At 53.0% G+C, this 12805-nt stretch overlaps 1 protein-coding gene across 1 annotated transcript; it reads right to left on the bottom strand.

Annotated features, from left to right (window-relative positions):
• Nucleotides 1-288: 288 nt before the first annotated feature.
• LOC146764200 (olfactory receptor 14J1-like) lies at nt 289-1992 on the bottom strand. The gene has a single exon (XM_085565364.1). It carries the CDS (start codon nt 1808-1810, stop codon nt 878-880), a length of 933 nt encoding a protein of 310 aa, XP_085421490.1. The 5' UTR covers nt 1811-1992; the 3' UTR covers nt 289-877.
• Between the last annotated feature and the right edge of the window lie 10813 nt (nt 1993-12805).

Genomic DNA, 12805 nt, shown 5'->3' with positions numbered 1-12805 from the left:
TGTGACACTGAGGGGACTTGGGGAAGCACAGAGAGCACTGTGACAGTGTGGGACCTCATGTGACCATGGGGCCTTTGTGACACCCTGGGGCCCCATGGAACCAAGGGGCCACTGTGAAACTGCGGCACCAAAGAGAACATTGTGACACTGTGGCGCCCCATGGAACCAAGGAGTCCATTGTCACATTTTGGGGCCCCATGGAACCAAGGACAATTTTGCAGATGACACCAAGCTGGATGTGAGTGTGGATCTGCTGGAGGGCAGGACGGCTCTGCACAGGGCCCTGGACAGGCTGGATCCAGGGCCCAAACCTAACAAGGTGAGGTTTAACAAGTCCAAGTGCCAGGTCCTGCACTTTGGCCACAACAACACTTGCAGTGCTACAGGCTGGGGACAGAGTGGCTGGACAGCAGCCAGGCAGAAAGGGACCTGCAGGGACTGATGGACAGCAGGCTGGACATGAGCCAGCTGTGTGCCCAGGTGGCCAAGAAGGCCAATGGCTCCTGGCCTGGATCAGGAATGATGTGGCCAGCAGGACCAGAGCGGCTGTGCCAGCACAGAACTGCCCCCTGCTCTGCACAGAGACATTGCTGCTGCAGCTCCAGAGGAGGCAACAAAAGGGGCATCTCTGCAGAAAACTCTGATTGGACATAATTTAGCTCCTTTAAAACCGCCAAGAGCACAGCCCCTAATTGACACAGTCTGTGGCCACAGGGAAGGTGGAGGTGAACAAAATGAGAAATGGCCCAAACAATGACATTTCTTTGTGGAAAACATTAAAATGTAAAACAAAGAAAAAGAACCTCCAAATGGAAAAGAACAAGAAGTATCAAAGATGACTTTTATTACAAGTGATTTGCAAAAATTGGCCAGGAGTTTAATGTCCCTGGAAGCATCCAGTCATCAGTCTCCACAGTGCAGCCTTGAGCTCCTGGTTCCTCAGGCTGTAGATGAGGGGGTTCAGGGCTGGAGGCACCACCGAGTACAGAACTGACAGGGCCAGATCCAGGGATGGGGAGAAGATGGAGGGGGGCTTCAGGTAGGCAAATGTGGCAGTGCTGAGGAACAGAGAGACCACGGCCAGCTGAGGGAGGCAGGTGGAAAAAGCTTTGTGCCGTCCCTGCTCTGAGGGGATCCTCAGCACGGCCCTGAAGATCTGCACATAGGAGAAAACAATGAACAGAAAACAACACAACGATAAACTGACAATAACCACAGGAACCCAATGTTCTCTGAGGTAGGATTTGGAGCAGGAGAGCTTGAGGATCTGGGGAACCTCACAGAAGAACTGGTCCAGGTCATTGCCCTGGCACAGGGGCAGGGAAAATGTATTGGCTGTGTGCAGCAGAGCATTGAGAAAGGCACTGGCCCAGGCAGCTGCTGCCATGTGGGCACAAGCTCTGCTGCCCAGGAGGGTCCCGTAGTGCAAGGGTTTGCAGATGGACACGTAGCGGTCGTAGCACATGATGGTCAGGAGGAAATACTCTGCTGAGATGAAGATCAGAAGGAAAAAGAGCTGAGCGGCACATCCTATGTAGGAGATTGTGGTGGTGTCCCAGAGGGAATTGTGCATGGCTTTGGGGACAGTGGTGCAGATGGAGCCCAGGTCGCTGAGGGCCAGGTTGAGCAGGAAGAAGAACATGGGCATGTGCAGGTGGTGGCTGCAGGCTACGGCGCTGATGATGAGGCCGTTGCCCAGGAGGGCAGCCAGGGAGATGCCCAGGAAGAGGCAGAAGTGCAGGAGCTGCAGCTGCCGCGTGTCTGCCAGTGCCAGCAGGAGGAAGAGGCTGATGGAGCTGCTGTTGGACATTTGCTCTGGCTGCACATGGGCACCTGTTCATGGAGAAAGGACAGGGACAAGTCAGGAGAGGCTGCTTGGAGCCAAACCTGGGCCATTCCCTGCAGCTTGTCCTGCTGGGACTCACCCACCCTCGTTCCTGCTCTGGGAAAACCTTCACCCAGGTCCCTGCCTGAGCTCCAGTTGTGCTGGCTGAGTGTGCCAGGAGCAGGCAGGGCTGTGTGTGGGGGCACTCAAGGAGCCATCCCTGCCCTACTGCCGTGGGTTTGTGGCCATGTGGCAGAGGGACAAGGCTGGATATTCAGGATTTTCCATGGAAGTTTCTCTTACTGCAGAAAAGCTTGCTAGCATCTGCACTCCCAGGTCTAACGAATGGCAGGAGCTGGTTTAAGGAATTGTTTTCCTACCCACACATCATTCATGGCTCTCTGAGGTCAGAAATCCCCAGCATTCCTGCTGCACTCAGATTTTTACACTGAGAGATGTGAGAGGCAAAGGATTCCCTGTGGCTGAGGGCAGGTGAGGGGCCGCATGAGCTTGTTCCCCCAGCACTGCTCTGTTCAGCCCCCTCTGCTTCCCTGAGCATCTCCCTGGGCCTGGACATCCCCTCCTGAGAGGTGCCTTGTCCCTGCCAGTGCTCACAGAGCCCATCCCACCCTGTGTGGCCTCGGCCCGGCCCTACAGAAACCTGCCTGTGTGCAGGGCCCTGGCTGGGGCAGGCTCTGTGTGCAGCTGGGCAAGGGCAGCTCAGGAGAGCCCTGCTGGGCCCTGCAGAGGTGATGCTGCTGCTGCCCAGGGCTGAGGAGTGGCTGAAGGCCCTTTGGGAGGCTCCCGGCAGAGACACTGACCACCCAAAGTCACAGTTCTGGAGTCTCTGTACATGTTCAAACATTCCTTTGATGATCCTTTCAACTGAGAATGTTCTGTGGTTCTGGGATTACGATTCCTGTTCTGCTTCTCTTATCCCTCTGGTGTCTATAATCAAAAGAGATAAAAAGAATCCTTGCAACAGTGTTAGACCAGTAAAAACCAGACCTTTATTGGAAGATTCCAGGTAGCCCAGGGGCACATCCAGCCCCTGATTTCAACAATTCATTGAGGTTAATTAATTAGGATATCTAACAGGAACATTCAATAGGAGATTCAGTTGCCCCAGTTACATAACCCTGGCTCAATCCATTGGAGTAGGTCTAAAGGCTTCTTTGCCTTCACTTTTTGTTGTGACTGCTCACATTCTGGTCAAAACCTAAAATGCTCTTCTTGTAGGCCTTCTTCCTCATAATAAGACTATACAGTATTTGAGGAATATATTTAGACAGTCAACTTATTCTAGTAAAATCCAAGAGATAGGTAGAAAACATACTAGAGACAGCTAAGGATAACAGTTACATAAGTACAAATTGGTAGTTTAATAGAGCTAATTAAGAGTTTAATAGAGTTATGTAAGGATTATAGATTTATAACTTTATCACACCAATTTACAGACCTACGGATATATGAAAAATGTATACAAAGCAAAATACTTTCTGTCATCACCCCAACTTTCCCATCCTTCTCCAAGCCGGAAATTGAAAACACTCTCAGGAAAACTCTGATCTTTACAGCAATCCCAGGCTTACCTTCTTTGGGAAGTGTCCTCCGGAGCTGTACCCAGGCTGGTCTGGAGCTGGGAGCAGCCCTGCCCCAGCCAGCCCCTCTCAGCAGCAGCACCTGCCCTGCTCAGGGTGGTTCCTTCCCCCCACAGCTCCTGGCCAGTGCTTGGGAGCAGCTCCAGGGCTGGCTGAGAGCTGTCCCTGGCAGGCAGCAGAGTCCCTGGCCCAGCACAGCGCCCTGGGCTGCAGGACCCTGCTCTGCAGGACAGCCCTGGGCACCCCTGGCTGCTCTGCACAGGATATGAGCAGAGAATGCACTCACAGGGTCTGTGGGCATTGGGATGTTCCAGCTTTAGGAAATGGCTCCAGGAGCTGCAGCTGCATTGTCCTACAGCCAGAGGTTCCTGTGCCAAGGGCTGGCAGTGATTCTGCCCCAGGCTCTTCTCAGCCCCTTCCCAGCCCTGACTGATTGAAGCTCTCTGTGCCTCTGTGCTTTGCCCGGGCTGGCTGCAGGCAGTGCCCCAGCCCTGCTAGGCTGGGAGAAGAGCTGCTCAGCAAGAGAAATGTGCTTTTGAAGCTCTGCTTGCTTACCAGGATCACCCTCTGTGGCAGGAGCCTGGCCCAGGTCAGCAGCACAGACACAGCACAAGGACTTTAATGACCCTCTGGGGCTTTGTGCTCAGGCCCTGAACATCAGGCCCTGAGAGGGAGCTGCAGAAATCTTTCCAGAACTCCAAGTCAGAATCCAACTCCAAAGTTTCTATGATTTTTAATGGGTCCCAATGAGGGACACAACTGAGAAAGTGTCCCCAGGCCCCAGACAGAGCAGAGAACTGGAGGCACTGATGCCAGGTGGGGACAAAGAGAAGCCAAGTCTTGGTGCCCTGGGGCACAGCAGAGTCTGTGCCACCAAGGGCTGTCAGGAGACACCTTGTCCTGAGGCCCTGGGGCCTCCTGGCACAGCCCCAGCCAGGCTGGGCACTGTCACCCCCTGGTCCTGCCGTCAGCATCCCCCCCTGGCCCACATCCCAGTGGCCTCAAGGATCTGCTGGAAGGAGTCCCTGGGGAGCCTTGGTCAGGAATGGCCCTGGGGGCTCCTTCATGCTCCCAGAGACTGCAGGTTTTTCAAAGGACTTTGGCTTTTGCTTTGGCCTTGCAGTTTCTGCAAGATTTCTGAAATCATGGCCTCCAATATTCTGCTGTAATTAGTCCCTGGAGAGGCTTTGTCAGTAACAACACTCAGTGGGGCCCATTAATGCTTCAAGGTACTTCAGTTCTTTTAAGGTACTTGGTGTTGCCCTTTTGCTACAGACTCTGTGAGAGGTTTTTGCAATCATGGCCCCAATTATCTGCTTTAATGAGTCCCTTGAGAGCTTTGTACTTACACTCAGTGGGGCTCATGAATACTTTGAGATTCTTAACTTTTGCAAGGTACTTTGAGTTTTCCTTTCCACATTGAGAGTTCTTTGTGCCATTTTCAGTCTCTGAGAGGTTTTTGTGCCATCCTGGCCTCCAGTTCTCTCCTCCAAGGACTCCATGAAGAGCCTGTGGTATAGATGCACCTTTGTGGGTCCCATTAAGGCTTTAGACTCCAACCACTTTGGGGTTTTCCTCTGACTTTGACTCTGGGAAAGGTTTGTGCAATCTCCTCTCAGGCCCTGAGGTTCCAGGGCTCAGCTCCAAATGCACCACGGGGCTCATTAGGATCAAGCAAGTCCTGACAAACCATGGCTCTGCCTCAATTTCTCTCTGCTCTCGTGCAGTTTATCAGGAAGTTTTTGTAGGGGTTTTGGTTCACCATTTTGAGATTTCTCAGCCAATGCTTCAATTAGTGTGGTGGATTCAGTGTTGGCTAATTACCAGTGCACTCACTAGAATATACTTACTCATTTCCTGCTGTGAGATAGGATTAGGAGAAAGGTAAAGTAGGCTCAAAATTTTAAAAGGGTATAAATAAAATTGTATTGACAATAACTAAAGAAAGAGTAATAAGAAATAGAAAAAAACTTTCAGAACACTTCCTCTCTCCATACAACCTGACAATGTAAAGAGACAAAACCTAAAATTTTCAGTCAGTTTACCACCTCTAAAATAGTCTTTCTTCACTTCACTTAGAGAGAATTTCTTCTTGTTAATGTTATGAAGACTTCTCTACAAGAACACAGTTTTCTCATGGCTTTTCATTTCCATGAATTGCAGCTGCCTGGAGAAATCTGCAATCGTGAACTTCCTCCCATCTTTTCCCACCTTTTCCCACAGATGTGCTTATGGGCCAGGCCAAGTTATGGGGTATTAGTTTTGAGATGAGCTGTTTAAGAGCAACAGGTCTCTTCAGCTCTTTCTGAAATCATCTTTATTTCTGAGAACAGAGGTCTCCATGAGGGCACAGGGTCTTCTCCTTTTCTCTGTTCAAACTTCTCATGGGATCACAGCTATGTCAACATTTGCTTAATTTAGCATGGAGGCCTTTGCTGAAACAAGTCATCTCCCCATACTTTTCAATGCATTATAGGCAAAAAGAGAGTCTAATGTATCAATGACATCCTTCTCCACAGCTTTTCCAGAGGATTCCAGCTCCAAGATCAAGGCATCTCCTCATCCCTCCCATCTGGTACTCAACTTCCCCTTCCCTGCCCTCAGTGTGTTCATGCTGCTCCTCTGTGTGCCTGCCCTGTGTCCTTTTCTCTCACGGGAGGGAGGATGGCAGCACTGGCAGAGTCAATATCTCCCGGGGCTGCAGATGGTTCCGTGAGCCCGGCTGGGCTTGGTGCTTGCGGCCGGAGCTGTTTTCCCATGGAGGTTTCTGCAGCGGCTGCGCTGGGGCTGTGTCAGGCTGGGCCGTGCTGGGGCAGGGCCAGGATCTCAGCAGCCAGGCCAGAGCCCAGCAGCAGCACGGCCGGGGCCGATGGCTTCTCCTGCCCTGCCCGCCGGCTGCGGGCGAAGCCCAAGGGCGGCAGAGCCTTGGCCGAGCCGGCCTGGCCCGGGGCTGCTCCTGGGGCCCGGCGGATCCTGGCCGGGCCCGGGCTGGCGGCGGGGCAGGGCTCGGCAGGGCCAGATGTCAGCACCCGCAGCCACGGCCCGGCCTCGGCCCCGCGGCCTCCCCTGCCCTGCCCGGCAGCCGATGGCGCCTGGCGGCTCCCTGGGAAGGGGCCCGGCCCCACGGCAGGAGCCGCCCGGCCCCACGGCCGAGAAGGGGCTGGGCCGGCCTCGGCACCTCTGTGGGGCCAGAAGGGAGAGAGACCCAGCCAGGCTTTCTCATCTCTAACTTGTGTCTGCACAGAGGCGTCTGCAGCTTCCTTAGTGCTTTAGCAGATTGTCGCTCTCAAAGCTAATTACTGATTGGTTTTTGTCAGACACAGAGGAAACTGCTAGCAGCTTCTCTCAGGACTTCACTTCTGTGATGCAAAACCACCACAGCAGCACAGAGCACAGAGCTCCTTTTTCCATATGTAGTGGTCATGTGCCCGAGGCCTCCAAAGGCCTCCTTGGAAGATCTCTGGGCCCTCTCCAAGGTGTTTTCAAATGAAAACATTCAGCTTATAGTCTAACAAAATCACCAGAGGACAGAGCCAGCCTGACCTGTCTGTTGTTGCAGAGGATAGATAGATATGATTGTTATCTTAGCTAGCCGAATGTCACTTCTACCCTTGGATGAATCATGGAGTGAAATGGACTGTTCCATCCCACCCCGCAAAAGATTGTGGCTCATCCCACACCCCTGTACCTGCCCCTGAAGCATCGGAGTCTGTAACCCCATTGGCCCATGCCTTGTCCCAGCCCACCTAGGAGCCCCTGAAAAGGGGGCTCCGAGCGGCCATGCGGCCTCTTGGATTTCCTCCCTCTCTTGGCTTTCCTCTCTCCTCCTCTCTTGGACTTCCTCCCCCTCTGGGGCTTCCCCTCTCCTAAACCCTCCGTTTCTCTCTCCCCTCCCCCGTCCTCCTAAGCCCACCCACGTGCTACACCTGAGAGCACGAGGCTTGGGCATTCCTGAATTCTCCAATAAACCTCTCCCCCCAAGAGCAAGCTTCAGAGATCTCTGCCTCCCTACACCCCCACCGTCCAGGAGCATAATCTTCCCACAGTCTGTCCTGTCTGCTTTTGTCTGGGAGCAATCCTTGGATATACGGAATTTGGGAGGCCGAATTCTAATTTGGGCCATTGTGCCTAGACATGAAGGCCACTTTCTTTTCTACAGGAAGGAAGGAACAGAGCCCTTGTGTTTCCCTGGGTGGATGAGAGGTGGCCACCAGAGGACAAGGGCAGCCACAGCTGTCAGGTTTTTTTCTGCAAGATATCCTTGCATATAGGAAATTTTTTAGGGAGAGTGTAAGTTTTGGCAATGGGCATCTGAAATGAGGGACAGTTCTTTTCCATAGCAAGGAAAGCCCCAGTACTCCCAGAGCTGATGAGAGGCAGCCCTTGGCATTCCAACATCAGACAGACCTGTCAGGTGGCCCCTGGGAGGCCAAGCTAGACAGGGCTTGGTTCCATGGGGCCCTACATTGTCCCAATGGTCCCTTGCTTCCAGGAGGCCCTGAGGTGTCAAAATGCCCCCTTGGTGACACGAGGCCCTGAAGGGTCCCAATGGTCCCATGGTTCCATCAGGCCCCACAGAGTCATAATGGTCTCTGGCTCCATGAAGCCCCGCGGTGTCACCATGGCCCCTTGGTTCCATGGGCTCCAGTGGTGCCACAATGATCCCCTTGGATCCATGAGGTGCCCACAGTGTCACAGTGATCTCCACGGGAAGGAAAGGACCGAGCCCCAGTGTGGCAGGGGCAGCCACCAGAGGCCAAGGCCAGTGTCGTGGTTTGACAAGGAAAGAGAATTTTTTCCGGAAGGAAGAGGTCAATTTAGATATTGACCAATTGAAAGTAGACACGCCTCTGAGAACACAGAGGGGTTGAAAGCAGAATTCCCAGGGGAACTCGCTCTTTTTGGTTCTGGTCAGCGTGCAGTGCAAACCTCCCCTGCCCAGCCACAAGCTGGGTGGGGGAGGGGAAGCCCCATGGCCTGAAAGGTAAGCCCCAAAGGTGGTGGAAGGACTGGAACCGGGCTGGCCCCTGCAGATGGAAGGGTGGAAGAAATCTGGGATGTCTCCATTCCCCCCCCCCCGGTTTCTCTCCCGAGGGGGAGAGAGAAAGAGACAGCGGCGGTCCTGTCCTGTCAGCAATTCCACGGCGAGGAAGGAGGAGCGGGGGGAGCGGCAAGGTGCCCAGTTGTGTGGGAGTTGCTGGATGTCCGGGCATCGAGCCATCCCTGGGAGTTCGGACTTTTAACCCTTTCTTGAGAAATGAAAGCTTTGTGAATTTTCCTTTCCCCTCCTTGGTTTGAAAGAGAGGAAGAGGGACACCTTGGACCCTGGGATGTTGGAAGGAGGAATTCTAGAGGGGAGGAGGACAAGGAGTGGCTTTTGGCTGGACTTTTCTGTGTTAGCCACAACCTGAACCAATCTTCTCCTTCAAGAGGGACTGTGTTTTGGGAGGATGCCAGTGAGTCAAGAGACCTGCTTCAGCTGGGAAAAAGACAAAATTGGAGTGAACCGAGAAAAGGTTAGGGGGTTTGTGGTGGCACCCCCCTGCCCTGGAAAGGAAAGAGAAGAGAAGAGAAGAAGATCTCTGTTTTTGAGCCCTCAGCCCCAGGGGAAAATGGGGGGGACTGTGGTCCCAAACAATAAAAAAATTGAACTGTTGTTTTCTCCCCTCTTGGCAGAGCATCCTTGAAAGGAAAAATCCTAAAAGCAGTCTGTCCATCCATGCATTTAGTGGTGAGAGCACTGTGCATGGAAAGGAGAAGGGTCACCATGGCAAACTTTTTCTCCGGGCGGTGCCATGTGTGACATGGAAACACAGGATGTGGAGCTGTGTTTCTTGGAGGGGGTCTGTGGCACAGGAGAGACTCTGTTCCCTCGATGGACTGAGTATCGGTTGTTTGGAGGGTGGAAACCTGATTGGGGTCCAGATTGTGTCTCACTGTGGTTTGTTGGAGTTGGGTGGTGGGGGGAGGAATGTTTTGCAAGGTTTTCATTTGATCTTTGTGTGGTTTTTTTTTTTTTCCCTTCTTTAGTTTTCTCTTTTCTTTAGTAGTAGTAGTTTAATAAAGTTTTTTTTCCTGTTATTAAGCTTGGGCCTGCTTTGCTCTATTCTAGATTCCACTTCACAGCATTCAAGGGAGGGATCACATTTTCATGGGGGCACTGGCATTGTGCCAGTGTCAAACCATGACAGCCAGCCAGACTTGATGGTACTGGCAGATTTTGTCTGGGAGCAACCCTTGGATATAGGGGACTTTAGAAGTGGAATCCCAATTTCAGAAATGGACATCCAGAGTAGAATGATGGGGTTTTTTCCAAAGGTAGGAAAGCACAGAACAGCGGTGTTTCAAGAGCAGATGAAAGGCTCCCACCAGAGGTCTAGGCCAGCCAGACCCCTTTGTCCTGGTAGCTTTTGTCTGAAAGCAACCCTTGGATATAGGGACTCTGGGAGGTGGAACCGCAATTTTGGCCATTTCTGCATAGACAAGAAGGACGGTTCTTTTCCACAGGAAGGAAAGCACAGAGCCCAAGTGATTCAAAGGCAGAAGAAGAAAGAGGTGGCTCCTGTGAGGCTCAGCCAAACAGACCTGTTCTTCCTGGCAGCTTTTGTCATGGAGGAATTCTTGGATACACAGAATTTGGGAGGAGGAATCTTAATTTTGACCACAGACACCTTGAGAAGAAGGGCAATTTTGTTAATAAGAAGGAAAGCACCAAGACCCAGTGTTTCAAATGCAGATGTGAGGCAGCTCACAAGAGGCCAAGGGCAGCCAGACCTGTCTCTCCTGGCAGATTTCATCTGGAAACAATCCTTGGATGTACAGGGTTTTGGAGGAGGAATCCAAATTTTGGCCATAGGGCCCTGCAGGAGAAGGAGAGTTCTCTCCCATAGGAAGGAAAGCCCAGAGCCCTAGGGCTTCAGGGGCAGATGAGAAGCAGCCCTCGATATGCCAAAGTCAGCCGGACCTGTCAAGTGTTCTCCAGGAGGCCCAGCCAGCCAGACCTGTTCCATGTTCCCTTGGTTTCATGGGACCCCACAGTGTCACAATGGTCTCCTCAGTTCCATGAGGTCCTGGAGGGTCACAATGTTCCCCGTGCTTCTGCAGTGTCACAATGGCCCCGTGCTTCCATGAGGCCTTTCAATGTCACAATGGCTTCGTGGTTCCACAGAGCCCTGATGTGTCACAATGGCCCCTCGGCTCCGTGTGCCCTCGCTGTGTCACAACAGCTCCTCTGTGACACTGCGGCTGCACAAGGTCACCATGGACCCTTGGTTCCTTGGGGCCCCCAAGTTGACAATGGTCTCCTTGATTCCATGAGGCAGCACAGTGTCACCATGGCCCCTTGGTTCCATGAAGTTCTGTAGAGCCACTGTAGCAGTCAGAGGCCCTGTAAGGCCTCCCTGGCGGTCACTCACCTAAGATAAGAAATGCCTAAGTCACGGTGATTGGACCAAAGAAGCCCCTCTTCTGCATTTGTACCCTTGTTATCTCTCTGTAAAGCTATCAGTCGTATTCTCTCAACCCTGGCTATTGGACAATCTCCAACACCCCAGTACCTTATATAAATCCCAATTTCTGTCCAGTTTGGCAGAAGAACTGTCACTGCATCCCTTCAGAGGAGCTGAAATTAAAGGACACTGCTGTGGAACCGCATACAGCCTTTCTTTCTCTCTATCCCTGTGTGTCTGCCAGAGGCACTTGCAAGCACACAGTGAAATCACTAAGAGCTGAACTCACAGAGCTGAAAGCACTCCAGAGGTGCTCGCTGAGTTGCCTGTGGCTGGGAGCCTGCCTGAGGGACCTGGACAGACTGTGCCTATCAGCCCAGTGCTACCCAGACACCCATGGCAGCGGCAGCTGGGGTTGGACGGACCCCTGGGAGCCCAGGCTGCATTACGTGGCCACCCTAACTCAGTACTGGCATCCTGGCACCCCTGAGAGCAGCATTCCTCTTGAATTGTCACTGCTTCGGCCAGCTATGACCACTTGAAGGTAACTCCTCCGTTATAGAAGTCCGATGAACCTGCACATCGCCATCTGGGACGAAGTCCTCAGGAGTTGGACGGCAGACCACCCACCCAGCAGTCCTTTTGAGCCACATTTGGCTGAAGAAGTGTGAGTTTTAAACAGCCTTTTGGCGTGCTTTTATCTTGGGTCCATTTTTGCTTTTTTTTCCTTTTTTTCTTTTTTTTTTTCTTTTTTTTTTCCTGCTGGAGGGGCTAAGGGAATGATACTGCAATGGGATGAAAATTTAGCAGATTGAAACGATCCCAGGATGAGAGAGACTTATATTTACAAATCCTAGAAATCCTATCTGCTAACAGCTTTTCTTTCTCTAGAGGAAATGTTTCAAAAACCAACTTAAAAAAATTTATAGAATATATTATTTCCAGTTTCCAGATATTAACACACACTACCGGCTTAGATTCTTTTTGGGACACAGTAGGGCCAAGAATATACACTTTCCAAACTAATGAAAACTCTTCTTTAACTGAGTTTCTACCTCTATTTCACTCAATTACTAAACAGTGGAAAAGACAACTTCTCTGCAGCTTCCCCCTGCTGAGGAAATTCCACCCTTCTCTTTCTCAACAGACACTGTCCCTTCAAATGCTAATTTGCCAGATAACATTCCTCTCTCAGTCCCCGGGACAGGGAACACGGAAATTGTCCCACCCCACCCACCCGCGGGGTCCGTGGAGCCCACCCATCCCCCGGCTCCCCCTCGGCCGCGGCAGGCGCGGATTCCGCTCCCCGGTCCCGCAACACGCGGCGCGCTGCGCGCCCCGTGCCCCGCTCAGTGCTCGGCTGTAACTGCGTCGGTTTCCATCGGGAACGCCCTGCCTCACTCCAAAACCTCCGCGCAGCCACCGTGACTGCCCCAGCCCTGCAGCCGTGCCTCCCGGCCCTGCTGCGGCTCTCCCCAGCCCGCTCCCATCCCTGCCTGCCTGCCCGCCGCAGCCCCGCCGGGATGGCAGCAGCTTCCCCAGCCCCACCGCCTCCTCTGCCCCGCTCCTCCCGTGCCCTCATCCCCAAGCGCTGCACCCACCCACCCACCCTCAGCGCCCCCCGAACGGCACCTCCGAGACCCCCACGGGGGCACCCCGCTTCCCCACGCACCTCAGCCCTTCGCAGGCTGTGCCACAGCGGCGCTGCCATCGCCGCTCCACTGCTGCCTCCCTCTAGCCAAGCCCAGCCAGCTGCCCCCTCGCACTCTGTCCAGCCCCCACACCCCTGCAAGCTCCCGCTCCAACACGCCCAAAAAAGCGTAGTGCACCTCCTGCTCACTCTCACTCCTCTTCTGAGCACAGTGAGTCCGATTCTGACACAGAGGACATTGATCCATGGGCTCTAATCAAAATGGAAGTGACTCGGGCAG

Source organism: Lonchura striata, chromosome 36 (genome assembly GCF_050655825.1).
Source record: "Lonchura striata isolate lonStrDom1 chromosome 36, ASM5065582v1, whole genome shotgun sequence".
Lineage (NCBI taxonomy): Eukaryota > Metazoa > Chordata > Aves > Passeriformes > Estrildidae > Lonchura > Lonchura striata.
Note: the sequence above shows the minus strand (reverse complement) of the source record. Positions and strands in the feature narration are given on the sequence as shown.